Source organism: Rhinichthys klamathensis, unplaced genomic scaffold (genome assembly GCF_029890125.1).
Source record: "Rhinichthys klamathensis goyatoka isolate OS25496 unplaced genomic scaffold, OSU_Roscu_1.1 h1tg000196l_1, whole genome shotgun sequence".
Lineage (NCBI taxonomy): Eukaryota > Metazoa > Chordata > Actinopteri > Cypriniformes > Leuciscidae > Rhinichthys > Rhinichthys klamathensis.
Window position 1 is genome coordinate 2,483,743 of NW_026606722.1, and position 14,273 is coordinate 2,498,015.

General features: G+C 38.6%; 1 protein-coding gene across 1 annotated transcript in view; it reads right to left on the reverse strand.

Moving 5' to 3' along the window:
- Positions 1 to 422: 422 nt before the first annotated feature.
- The window catches only part of ezrb (ezrin b), a 31,872-nt gene continuing 18,021 nt past the window's right edge, over positions 423 to 14,273 (reverse strand). Inside the window, exons 6-14 of the mRNA XM_056262660.1 lie at positions 13,436 to 13,519; positions 11,900 to 12,046; positions 9,235 to 9,331; positions 6,991 to 7,154; positions 5,880 to 6,010; positions 4,490 to 4,650; positions 4,316 to 4,408; positions 3,883 to 4,125; positions 423 to 745 (exon numbers count right to left, since the gene is read on the reverse strand). Of these exons, the coding sequence (XP_056118635.1) occupies positions 581 to 745; positions 3,883 to 4,125; positions 4,316 to 4,408; positions 4,490 to 4,650; positions 5,880 to 6,010; positions 6,991 to 7,154; positions 9,235 to 9,331; positions 11,900 to 12,046; positions 13,436 to 13,519 (1,285 nt within the window). The 3' untranslated portion in view covers positions 423 to 580. The remainder of the gene's footprint in view (positions 746 to 3,882; positions 4,126 to 4,315; positions 4,409 to 4,489; positions 4,651 to 5,879; positions 6,011 to 6,990; positions 7,155 to 9,234; positions 9,332 to 11,899; positions 12,047 to 13,435; positions 13,520 to 14,273) is intronic.

Genomic DNA, 14,273 nt, shown 5'->3' on the forward strand with positions numbered 1-14,273 from the left:
CTGTGAAAAAGTCAGTGGTGTGATTTTGGGAACATTTTAAAATAAGCCTTTATACATAAACATTAGTCAGCAATTAACCAAGATTATTAATGTGTATTGCTACATATATAAATACATCGATATTACAAGTTGTTTGTTATCACTAGTTAACTAATGCATTACAAACCAAGAATGACCAATAAATGAACAGACATTAATAAATGTTCATTGTTTGTTCATGATACCCAATGCTTTAACTAACGCTACAGTGTAGAACCTTACTGTAAAGTGTTGCTGTGAATTTCGATGTACACCATTAAGGGGTAAACATTTGTGTTTATGTATATAAATGTAATGACAAAAAAAAACCCATTTTTGTCATTACATTTACATAGTGCATGTTTTTGGTTTTAAAATAATTTCTTGTTTAGTGCACATTGAACCAGTGTTCGTATCATACTAATGAAATCTGTTGCATTACCGTGTGCGTGCGTGCGCCTCTTGCATTGACCACTCAGATGTAGGGGATAGAAAGAAAACAGACAAGGGCTTTGAGACTCCTTCCTTCCCCTCCTTCCCAAAGTTTCCTGGTCCAGATATTTTATAAGGCCTCAAACTCATCGATTCTCTGTTTGGTATTGCCCTGGCGGATCTGCCGGAGAGTTTTGTATTTGTCTCGGCCGGCGCGCACGTTCTCTGTGTGCAGGAGGTCGTTCTGAGTCTTCTTGGTGTCGTCGCGAGCCTGGGATAACTCGGAGGTCAGAGCCTGTAAAGAAGATAGTGTCAGGAATGTTGGGATGCTTTTTTGACTCAAGAATACAACCAGTTCTGAATCAATCTTCCAGTCAAACAAACCTATCCAAACGTGATTCTACCAAGTAGGACATGTTTCTGGATTAACACAAAGACCAAACACAATGTCAGCCCCTAAACCCATATACCAATTGGATATATAGTTGATAACATTCTTTTTTAGGTTAGGAATAGGTTATCGTTTGGATTGTTTGATAGTAATGTTGTTTTAGGACCGATAAAGTGTTATTTCATGACCATGACCTACTTGGAGAAATCTTATTGACTATTCCTAACCCCAACTATTAACTACAGTTAAAGGCAGAAGGATATTATAGGTTTAAAAGACAAGCCCCAACCCCAGCCTAAAACCTAAGCCTAATCCTATTTCCAAAATCTGATTCGTTGGTAAGAATGTCCAGGACCAACAAAGATCTGTTGGCTGAACTACGCTAATCATATGAGACAACCTGATGAACCTAAGGCCATGTTTGTAGACATCCCTGGTGCTAGACATTGCTATCAACCAAGCATATCTCTAGGTCTATCCAACCCTAAACCTAACCCCAACTTTCTCTTAAAATCAGAAGTAATTGACTGGTAGATCCTGTTGTTGTTTCAGAGGAGGGTTATTTATTCTTACTCGTGAGAGGCTGGGTAGTTATAGGCACTCGGTTGTAGGAACTAGCCGCCAGGGCGGTCCCCTGAAAACTACATTTTCCTGGTTGCATTCACAACGTCAGTAGGAACTCTGAAGTGACGCAAGCCGGCCGACAGCGACGTCATTTATTGATCAACGTCAACAACTGAAGGATGGAGGACACTAAAGTCCAGGCAGTTCTCAACTGATCACAGTGGCGGTCCATCTATCGAGGCTTTCCATGTTCATGCCGTTAGTTCGAGCAGTGCTGGTGTTTCGTATGGCATGTGTTCGGCCAATCAGCCTACACTTGCGTCACTGGTAGTTCAGGTTGTGCTGGGTTAGACTACTCTGAAGTAGGAGCCATTGGTTGCTGTTTGGGCGAACGCACGCGAAACACCAGCACCCGCCATTTAAAAAAAAGGATTTCAGATTATAGCCTATATATTAACTCTACAAACATGGAAAACCGTGATAGATGGATTTTCTCCTCAGCGTAAAGGTTAAGAGGCCCAACACAACTTTGAGGGGACCAAGCCAAACATGATTATATTTCTGCTCAGCTAGCAACACTGGACACTGTTACTGAACCGCATGGCATACACTAATAACTTTTCATTACGGTCTAATGTTACTTTCTATGTATAACAATTCTACCTAATATTGTTTTAGACAGGACTGTTAGACAGATCTAAATCTGAAGATAACACTGAAAATGCGAGCACTGTTTGTTTGCTCAGGCTCTGGCATTCTCGACACCGTCAAAATAAAAGTCACAACAACAGTAGGCTCACGTCACTTCAGAGTGGCTCACGTGGCGGCTCACGTCACTTCAGAGTTCCTACTGGCGGTACGAATGCAACCAGGAACACTTTCCTAGGGAAACCATTAGTTCTCGGGGAACTAATGGTTGAGCTAGTTGCTATAAGTTCTAGTTCTACTACCCGGTGCAAAAGCCCCTTTTGTCGAGCCCTAAAGAGGACCTACACAGTGACTATGTTCTCTTGTATTCACAACCCTAAAATGGAAACCCCGCAGTAACAATCTTATGTGGTTTTTAGTTTAAAATGGTTTCTGTGCGCAACTACAATGATGGAGGACGGCAGGATCAGGACTACTTTTATTACTCTTCAAATGCTTTTGTTAGTTTTATGTTATTTTACATTAGCTCCAGCTCCAATTAAACATACCAGATCAAGGTCTTACTAGGCATCAAAGCCACTTAAAGGGATACTTCACCTCTGGAAAGATGAATGTGTATTTAAAATGGGTCATTTATGTAGAAGAAATGTGAAATTATTTTTGAATTTGGAGCTTTCTAGACTGAGAAAAGCCAGAAAATGTATTTTTGGCTTATGTGGATGAAAGACAACAACTCCCAGAATGCAATTCCTTCGCTGCCCTAGGAAGCCACGCCTACCGGTAACATAGCGCAGTAGTTAAACAACAAGTCTAGGCTACTAGTGAGTCTCCGTGATGAGTCTGCCCGGGATTTCGAGATCGCCCAAAATGTCCGGGATTCGGCTTTTGCGTTCTACAGTCGCCGTTCATCATGTTTACTGTGGCGAGCAGGACGAGGCCGAGGGCGTGATTACCGATGAACGACACCTGTGAGACGCACCGGTCTCGTATCTCTCACGGAGGAGCGGGAATTTTCTTAGCAATGTTAAAACGCACATCAACCGATCACTTGTTTAGCGTTCATGTAAACACTACATTCAGATTCACCAATCGGAATGAATTCAGTTAGACTGAAACAAAAGGTGTGCATGTAAACAATGAATGGCGACTGCAGAAAGCAAAAACTGAATCCCGGACATCGACGGCCGGACATGTCCGGGAAAAAGAGGATGGTAACCCCTACTACTCTGCTTTCTCCACAGAAGAACAAGAGCCTGCTAGCTTAGCTTCCAAAAAATGATGTCTGACACTATGTGTACATTCTGTGAGTGAGATCCCAGCCTCTATGGGGCGGGTTGAGAACATGCGGGACAGCTCCTACAAAATGACGATTTTTGCGTCATCGGAGGATTTTTTCCAGACAAAAAATACATAAATCTCTCGTCTCAGGGGGATATGAGGGTGGAAAGCACAGTAATTCGAAAATACTACAGGTTTTCTACTAATACAAAGCTTAATGCTAAATCCTGAAGTATCCCTTTAAAAGGCAAGCCTTTTAATGGATGTTAATGGAGGAGAGACTTCCCTATGCTGAATAAACCCCTTTTTGGAGGAAATAGCCAATTAAACTTTGCAGGACAGTGGTCCTTCAGGAGCAGGTTATGACACCCCCGGACTAGAGGTAATGAAGACACTAGATCAACCTAGAAGAATAAAACTCCAAAAAGGTTAACCAAACCCTGTTAGGAACATGCTGGAGTCAGACCTTAACTCAGTCTTGGCTACCCTGCCCTGGGCTCTAATCTTAAAGCCTAGTAAAGTTCAACCAATCGTTACAATGTTATACTTACCAACAGCTGTTTCTGAACTCGTTCATTCTTCTCGGCCTCAGTGATTCGCTGTTCTTCGTTGCGGTGGTCATGGAATACTCCTGTCTGGAGGTCTGCACTGTAGCTCCCGTTGCTCTCCTCCCCATCTTCATACTCGTTCTCATCAGGTTCGTAGGCGGGGGGTGGTGGAGGGAGAGGTGGCGCCGCCATCACCATGTGAAGCTCCTCGCGGGTCTTCACCAGGTCGTCCTGGGCCTCTTTCGCCTGGAACACAGTCCGACATCACAAAGATCAGACAGTCTACCAATCCAATTACTGAAGAACTTGAGAATGCACCGAGAGTATGGATAGACTGAATATCTTTGGACACTTTTGCAGTAATGCAAACTCATAAAGGTTGAAAAAAGTGATCTTGAGGTGATATCATTATTTCCATATGTCTTAATGCTCTTACTCTGTGCTGCCATGTCACAGCTTCCTCCTCCTTGCGTCTTTTGGCTTCTTCCAGGAGTGCAATACGAGCAGTATGTTCTGCTAGCTCAGCGGCCTGAGAGAAACGAATGGGGAGGATTGTTAATGGAAATTAAACAACTCTTAATTTTTCTGAGAATCGGCGTTAAGTTCTCACCAGCTGTTCTTGACTCTTTAGCTGGTCCTTGGCTTGACGGGCCAGTTCCTCCTTCGCGAGCAGGGCTGCCTGCCTCTCTGCCTCCAACCTGGCGGCCTCCTCATCGGCCAGTCTCCGTTCATGCTCCAGCTGCACGGCCCTCTGCATCTGCTCCTGCAGGTCTGAAAACACACATCCAGATTTCATTTAAAGTGCAACCATCAATACATCCTAACTATGGGTCTGGGCCTCACTCTGGAAGGTGGTGATGCCCTCATGGTTAAACATCTGTGATGTTAATTAATAGTCATAAATTCAACACTAAATACGGTTATTAGTCTACTTGGAAGGGATAGGTCACCCAAAAAAATCTGTAATTATTTACTCCCCTAGTTTCACTGTTTGACCTTTATCCAATGGAGTTTAGTAAATGTTAATGCTGCTTTTTTCCACACAATGAAAGTGAATGAGGGGCTGTCAAGCACCATACAATTTATACTTATTACTCATGCACTATATTCTGTATCTGAAAGCTGTAGAATAATTATTCACTGAATTCTAGCTTGATGGCTGTGGTCACCATTCACTTTCATTGTCTGCAGAGCAGCTTAAACTTTCTGCTACATATAATTCCTTTTGTGCTCCATATAAGAAAGAGACATCTGGGGTTTGAAGTAAATAATGACAGAAAATCCCTTTGAGCTGAGTGATGTTTGTCACAAAATGACATCACTTCTGCCTTTTCTGCAGAGTACATAAAATGAGATCATTCAGAAAGCTTTGTTGGACTTTGTATAGTCAGAGATGGCTGATGGTTGATTCAGGAACATTATTAGGCTAATCATTTTTCATTCAGAAAGTTTGTGTTTTGGATTAAATAATCTAGTTTCAAAAAGAAAAGCTTTGTGGCAAACACAAAAGAAACATGACATGCGAACAGCAGAAACAGAGTAACAGGTGCAGTTCGACACCACCTTGTGTTTGGATCGCCAGTCAACGGCATTGTCAGCTCGAACACACTCATCATGATCAAAGTATAATGTCTCCCCTTTATATAACAACAAGCTAAAAGGTTACATAAACTGAAAAGACCAAAGTGACTGTATCTGGCTTGACGTCTCCAATTATGACTCACACATTTTCCATATGGAGTCACAAAGTAAACCAATCATCGCAATAATTGCCAGATTTGTTTTTATTATAATCCATTTGTTGTTTCATAAAAAAAAAAAAAAGTATAAACATGATTCCTCACATTCAAAACAACTTGCATGTTGACTGTTTTATTGAACGCAGTCATTAAAATACTTATCTTGCATTAGACATGAAAATGTTTTAACCAAAACAAAATATAATTTTACATGATATTAGTCCAATTGAAAAACAAACACGCTGGACCCTGGCTTCTTACCTTTCTCTGCTTTTTTGGTCTTCTCCTCAAACTGGTAGAGTCTCATCATCAGCTCCTGTTTCTCCCTCTCCATCTGCTCTTTCTCTCTCTCTATGGCCTCTCGTCTCTTCTTCTCGCTCTCCAGCTGAGCTCTGCAGATAAGACACAACCAAAGAGACACACTGTGACGTTTGCTCAGGACACCGCTCTATACCCGCAAACAAAAGTCATCTCTCAGACTGACCTGCCATGGGAGACATAATAAAGTGGTCGTATAATACAAAGCTCAATTTGCCTCGCTCATAATCCGATGTTAATAATTCAAAACTCATTGACCTGCTGCAAAAAATGGCTTGTTCAGAAATCGTGTTGGCTTCATGACATCACAACCATTAAAAGACGGCCGGTCAAGTTTACGTCTCAATATCTATTCAGTATTCAGCAACTCATGATGGGCAACAGCTAGTTAACCAATCATAACCAAGGCCATTTACATATAAAACTGCTTGAATGCTATTTGGAAAGTAATTTGCAGCAACAAAAGTAACGAGTTGACTAAAGCCAAAGCCACAAAGTTATCATAATGTTGGAAACTGCTATTTGATGCTGATTTGAGACTGATAAATCAGTAGCATATAATATATTTAATCACCCACCTAGAAACCTTTCAGAAGATCAAAAGGTACCACACAGCAAATCTCTAACCTCAAACCCTTTAGAAACTACCTAGCAACTACATAGAACACATTAGCAACCACGGATACATCCTGTAAATTAAAACAAAACCAAAACAAAACCAAAAGAAAAAAAAAACCCAAACAAAAGCAAAACATAAAATCAAATCAGGCTTTGCTAATCCAGTTTCAAGTCAAACCAAAACAAAAGCAAACCAACCAACCAAACAAACAAAATAAAACTACCAAAAGAAATCAAACAAAAAGAAACCAAAACAAAGCCAAAAAATTTTAATTAAAATGGCAGGCTTTGCCAATCCACAGTTTCTAGTTGTAATACATGTAGTAGAAATTGTAATGTGTACATATGGTACACAAATATGGTCTGTTTTATGTCGTGCAGCATCTGCTGATGAGACGACATCACTCCTCACATCGCCATGGTGATTCATCCTCACCTCTCCATCTGTTTGTGTTGTTTCTCCTCTCGAGCCTGTGCTTTCATCTGCTGCACCTCGATGGTGTCCGGCTTCCTGCGGCGCATGTACAGCTCATGGTTCCCCATGCACAGCTGTAGGATACGCTTATTAATGCGCAGACGTTGGGCGTAGAACACGAAATCCTGCAGGGATAAGACGGAAGAGACAAGATATATGGTTTATGAATCATCCTGGGCTTTGATCATATTGAGGAGTCTGTGTATTAGTATGATAAAGTCGTGTGGTAGTGTGAATGTAAGTCCTGCAGAAAGCAGCTCAGCTGACGCTCCGAGATAACGCTCTATGAAGACAGAGACCGACTGCTGGTGTTTATCAGCTGAAACAGCACTGCTACAACTAATGACTCTTTACTGTGAAACGGCACGCATTACAGTGATTTACTGTGTGTGTCACAATAAAGACATAGACATTTCACCATCTTTTTTTGTCACATCATCACAGTGTTATTTTAGGATTACTTCTACACCAGACACGCCAAATTTTATTTAATTTTATTAAGAAAATATCTTTTCAGATGGGAGAATCACACACAGTTAGAGAGATCAGTAATATGGTGAGAGCAGAAATGAAGAAGGATAGGTTCAAATGTAAAGATACGTTGGAATATCAGCCGAATGAAAAAAATAAAAGTAAGTGCAACATGACAAGGATTTAAAACATTGGCAGGTAATGAGAGAAAGGAAACCAAGAGGATTTAATTGGATGGTTTTAACTCAGATATGGATTATTCTGATACATTGAATGAGTAATAATTAAGGTAGTAATTGTGATGTGCACAAGGTTAAATGTCTTTTTTCAAAATATAGATGTAAAGAAAAGTCCAGGCCCGGATAATATAGGAGGTAAGGTGTTAAAGACCTGTGCAGAACAGTTGTGTGGGACTTTTAACCATTTTTTTTTTTTTAAGAGTCTCTTAAGCTACAAAAGTCCCAAGAATATGGAAGAAATCTGTGCCAAAAAAAACAAACGTGCCTAAGATTTTAAATGATTTTAGACCAGGTGCTTACACGTCGTTAATTATGAAACGTGTTAGGAAAGTGATTTTACAGCAAATATAGTCTAGCCTTGATCCATTACAATTTGAGGGTAGAGGTGTGGAGGATGCCATTTTCTTAATCTTTTAAATCTTGTTTATAAGCATCTGGAAAACCCTCTGGTGTTATTTGTTGATTTCTCTTCTGCTTTTAATCAAATTCAGCCTCATTTGTTAATAGAGAAATTAATGTATCATTTTAACATTGATTTAAATGTTGCTGAATGGTTTTAACAGGAAGATCACAGTGTGTTAAAATTTATGTACATTCAGAACAGTTATTTTGTTCTACTGGGTCTCCTCAAGGATGTTGTTCGTCACTTATCTTATACATTCTGTCCAAATGATGGTCGCAATTCATACTAGAATAGGCACATTATTAATAAATATGCTGATGAGTCTTCTACAGGATCAAGGGCATGGTTCAGTAGTAGATGACTTGTGTATTCAAATTCCACATTCAGTTAAATGTGGAAAAAAATCCACACGTCAAAGGTAGATTTTATGATATGAACTATGATGTGTATCATATATTGTTTGTGTATTATGCATTGTCTGTATTTCTGTTACCTTTTGCTGCAAAACTAGTTTCCCCTAAGGGGGACAATAAAAGTAAACAAACAAACAATGGTTTTAAAAAGCATCTTGTGCTTTACAGCCTTTTGTACAAAGTTCACAATGCTCAATGTTTCAAACACACAATTAGTGCCCTAAAATCTGAAACGTTTCTTACTATCATAATAATGGTTCTTTAACATTTTCTTTTTTAATCCAAAAACTATTTTAATTAGGACTTTGTATCCAAAAACCTAATCCTAGATGTTGTAACATTAGTGTGAGATAAAACGTTTGTTGATTAGAGCAGTGTTTCCCAACCCCGTTCCTGGAGGCACACCAACACTACACATTTTCCAACTCTTCCTAATCGATCACTCCTGAATCAACTCATCAGCTCGTTAGTAGAGACTCCAAGTACCAGAAATATATGGGTCAGAAAAGGGAGACATCCAAAATGTGCACTGTTGGTGTGCCTCAAGGAGCAGGGTTGGGAAACACTGGATTAGAGTGTAATAAAACAAGTTTTATTCTCGTCTCGTCAGTTTTTCGGTTTCAGCTGGGACTGTGTGATGTATGAAGGCGGCTTGTGTCACAATTGTAGTTTCACTTACTGGAGCTTTTTTATCTATAGGCTTGATGACAAACTTCTTGTCGTTGAAGGAAATGTTTCTTATTTCGCTCCAGGGGAATCCAATTTTCGGTGTGAGTCTGTGAAGACATTGATGAAATCATGAGATGTTTGCATTCCAAACATAGCTACGCAAAACCTGAAATCACCACTGAAAAGGTGGAAGACAACCATCAGATCTCGCCGATCGAGCAAAAAACTAAATATTAGCATTGAGATCAGTTTGTAATGCAGTGAGAATGTTGTACCACAGGCATGACGGTCCATCACTGAGATACTCGAGGAATGCTGAGACAAAGAAGGGCCTGCGATTAACGTAAGCGAATGACAACATCGCAGTGAGGAGTGTGCTGTGATGTCTTTGTGGAGCTCATGGGAGTGGCGTTACAACATGTGTGTGTGTCACACTGTCTTAACGCGTAGCTAAGAGAACACAAAGCTATTGTGGCCCACCTCGTATGACACGCCACAAACCTGCCCTAAAACAAATGGCAGAAATGGTTCAAATAAATATGGCATGAAAGATTTTTTTCTAAGGGTAGTGCAGTATAGGGTGCCAGGAATTTGTGGGGAAAGAAGAGTGGAACAAATACACTAGACCACGGACTGACAAATTTCATTAGCATTAAACATTTATACACTATTACATTTTAAATCATCGATGGAAGTATTTAAAGAGGCCCTAGTTTTTGTCCTTGTAGTGCCATGACTGTTACGGTCGGTCTCATGCTTGGCTTTGATTGGCTCTAGTGGGAATAGAGTTCCAGAGAGATTGTGCTGACTCTAGGTCTAGGTGGAGTAGAGCTGCTAAAGATGGCGCGAACGTGCCGGCTTATTTTGTCCTCCTGTGGACAGAAGGCATGCCGTATTTATAATGGTTATTCTACCATTTAAGGAAAATGCTAAATCCATAAATAAATAAAATAATATTACAATATTATATACCAGTACATGTTTATATAATATATTATTATTAGTATAAAATATATATATATATATATATATTATATACAGCACCTGTCAAAAGTTTGGAAACATGTTTTTTTTTTTAGTTTTTTTTTTAAGTAGTCTATTATGCTCACCAAATACGCATTTATTTCATCAAACAGTAATATTGTGAAATATTATTAATTTAAAATAATTGTTTTCTATTTTAATATATTGTAAAATGTATTTTTTTCCTGTGATGGTAAAGCTGAATATCCAGTCTTCAGTGTCACATGATCCTTCAGAAATCATTCTGATATGCTGATTTAATGATCAAGAAACATTATTATTATCAATGTTGAAAACAGATGTGCTGCTTAACATTTTAGGAAACAATGATACCAAATCAAACAATAAGATTAAAAAAAGAGAGAAATTAATACTTGTATTCATTAAATTGATCAAAAGCGACAGTGAAGACATTTATAAATGTTACAAAATGTTTCTATTGAATAAATTCTTTAATAAATAAATGTAATAATGTCGTTCATTGAACTTTCTATTCCTCAAAGAATCCTGAAAAAATAATCGCAATTTCCACAAACGTGTTAAGAACCGTTTTCAACATTGATATTAATAACAAGAAGAAATGTTACCTGAGCATTAAATCAGCATATAAGAATGATTGCTTAAGGATCAAGTGAAGACTGAGTAAGGCAGCTTAAAATAACGATTGTATTGGCTATATTGTTACGCCACTATGGGGTGACCGGTAAACTAACTGTTAAAAAATGTATTTGTCATTGAATCATTAACTCAAGAGATTCGTTCAAAAAACGCTGATTCATCCAGTAGAAATGAAACAAGTAAAGTCATTATGAGTGAGTCATTTAATCATTCATTCACCACTTTTTAATTATTAATTCAGATTAATTAAATACTTTTAAATAGACTGCAGAAATTAACATTGTCATAACCTCTAGAAAACTACGACATGTTGCGCATTTGTCGGTTCAGAATCGCGATTTGAAACAAATGTGAAGCTAAGAGTGTGGGCCACTCGGCAGAAAGAGCACAGCTAACACAACAACACTTTACGCCGTACAAACACAAGCAAAGATCAGATGAATGTGAACTATTTCACAGGTCGTTGTGCAACATGTGTGCACTCGAGAAGCCTCCACTCAGTCACACACACAATCCTTGCCCAACGTTTTCAAGGACTGCACAGCTTGAAAAACCAGTCTTTGTTGCTATGGTTAAAATAGAGGGCATTGTGGGGGAAAAGCCATTAGACGCCACTGCACGCCACTGCTCTTATGTGCACACACAGAGAGATCTCTGTTGAAGGAAACAATGGAAATAAAATAGATGTAACTTCAAAGAAGAACATCGTGTCCTCAAACCAAACTAAAAATCACCAAAAGCACTCCTCGATAGCTTGGATTTCACAGATTGGTGTAAATGAAAGGGGGATGATGGATGTGCAGGCCAAAAGTATTACTAAGTAGCTAGGTATACCACAAAATACCATCGTGTTATGGTAACCATACAGTACTAACAACCGATACCATTATTTTACCATGGTACTGGCACAGTGCTTTTTTTGTAATCGAAATGATTTCAACGAAGAGGAAAACACTGAAGATATTGAAGTGTAGTTGAAATGGCACTTCAGATATGAATAATGTCAAATGAATGTAGGGAAAGGCTGAACTCACTTGTCGTCTTTCTCATAGATGTTTAGGCCCAGGGCATCCACACCCAGCCATAGCTCCGATCCCTTCTTGTTCTTGATGTCGAAGTAGTTCACCCCATACATTTCCAGATCCTGAGCAATTTTCAAATACTCAAGCATTGCGTCCTCTCTAGGGATAAATAAAACAGGACGACACAATGATCAGATTCGGTTTGTAATGCTGGCTGGTGATATGAACAAAATATTTCAGCATAGTATGTTATAACATGGTAATTTTATATCACAATGTAGTCATAACTAGAGTTTTACACATTAAATACACTTTTATATATATTACATAAACCATAATCCAGAGTATTAAATTATTTTTATATTATTCTGTGTTGTTTTTGTTAACTAAGGTATGTTCGCCGTTCACATGGATCTACGAAAAACGACTAAAACGCTGTATTATTCATGCCAGGCCAGTAGTTGGCGATGTCACTTTGTGAAGAAACACTATGCGCCTACAGACTGAACACGCAATACACATGTGCATGACGTCACCGTTTTCACTAATTCACGTTTTTGTAGTTTACATGGAGAAGATAGCGGTATCATTTTTTAAAAATTAGCAATTTCAGGCCCCCAAAACGCTGTTGTTGTGTAAATGAACAGCCAACATGCATAAAAGGTTTTAGTTGAAACCCTAAAAATATTAGATCATCCACTAATTGAAATAAAACTGAAATGAAATATTACATGAAAAACTTAAATGGAAATTAGAAAATGTAAGAAACTAACTAAACTAATTATTAGTTGAAGTAGTGCCATGCCACTACCAAAAGTCAAATTTAAATAAAAATGAAAACTACAATATTTAAAAAAAACTAAAACAATAACAAAAGCACATAACTTAATTAGTAACTTAACCTAAAATGTATTAAAAATATTACTAAATAATATAATCATATATAATTCTAAAACAATCCTGATATGATTATTTACTTTTTTTATATGGATATATAAAATTAGACGTTGAAAAATTGCACATTTGACATTTTTGATTTATGAATGTCATGAATTGAATGTTAACATTGAAAGTTGAGACATTATCAACCATAAACTACCGACAGTTATACCAAGTTTATAGTGGTCTACACTGTGACACAGATCGCAAACTATAGTTTGCAGATTCACACTGGAATTTGTTAAATTGCGCCGCAGACATATTGCGGTATAAATGGCAAAACAGAATCTCTACCAACTGACATTATCATTGCATGGCATACCGTATATCGTCAAACCACTCGGGCCTATAGAATGATTTATCAAGTCAATTAATAGGCATCAGTCAATAAATGCGCCTGACTGTCCAATTGACTGCCCACCTTGTTCTCTAAAGACTAAAAAAAGCCTGTGAGTGGAATGTGTGGAAACCCAATACTCTCTAATCTTCTTTTCAAGATGTCTACTCAAAAAACACAATTACACACAAAACTGCATGTGTGCAATTGTCAGATAAGATGAAGTCATAATAAAGGGGCCATTGATGGCTTTTGCAAGGAAGTCAACTTACTTGAGCATTCCTCGATGTTCCTCGTGCCACACTTGAATCCTCTCCTCCCACTGGTCCCGTGACAGCTTGTGCTGGTCTAGAACCCTGCAGGACACAATGTGGAAATGGACAATCAAACCACAAGACAAACAAAGACTTGGCTTCAGATAACAAATGAAGGTTTAGAAAAAAGCATAGGCGTCATTTACGGGGGGGACGGGTGGGACATGTCCCCACCACTTTTTGCCAGGGTCGATATTGTCCCCACCACTTTTGAAACATCTCGCGTCACGGGTACCAATACAAATAAAACATCTCCAGTTAACTAGCAGCATTCGTTTCATTCATTTGTTAAATAAGAGGCGATCTAGCGCTGGAATGTGTTGTCTTCACTCGGACGCGCGCTTCAATCCGTTGCAGAGATTCTATTCGTTCCAGAGAAATCACAATTCAAAAGGCACACAAACGTGTCCCTGCTTCTCTGGGTTCTAATCCATCCGCACTCGTATAGTTTTTTTTTCCCCCTCATCAAAACCGATAATGTTTATCAGTGATAAAGTATATCAAGATTCTTGATATACAACCACTGATAAACATTAGGTTTTGATGAGGGAAAAAATACTATACGAGTGCGGATTAGAACCGTCAACCTCCGACACGCTTGGCAAATATTCCGCCACTGGACCATTACAGTACATAAGCGATGTAGGCGGATCTATGTATATATTCACGTAAAAATTCACGATACTAACAAACAACATTAGATCTCATTTTACGACCAATTAAATTTAAACCCAAAGTACCATCACATTTTTGGTCGGACATCATCACATCTTTGTATACATTTTTATTTATTTAA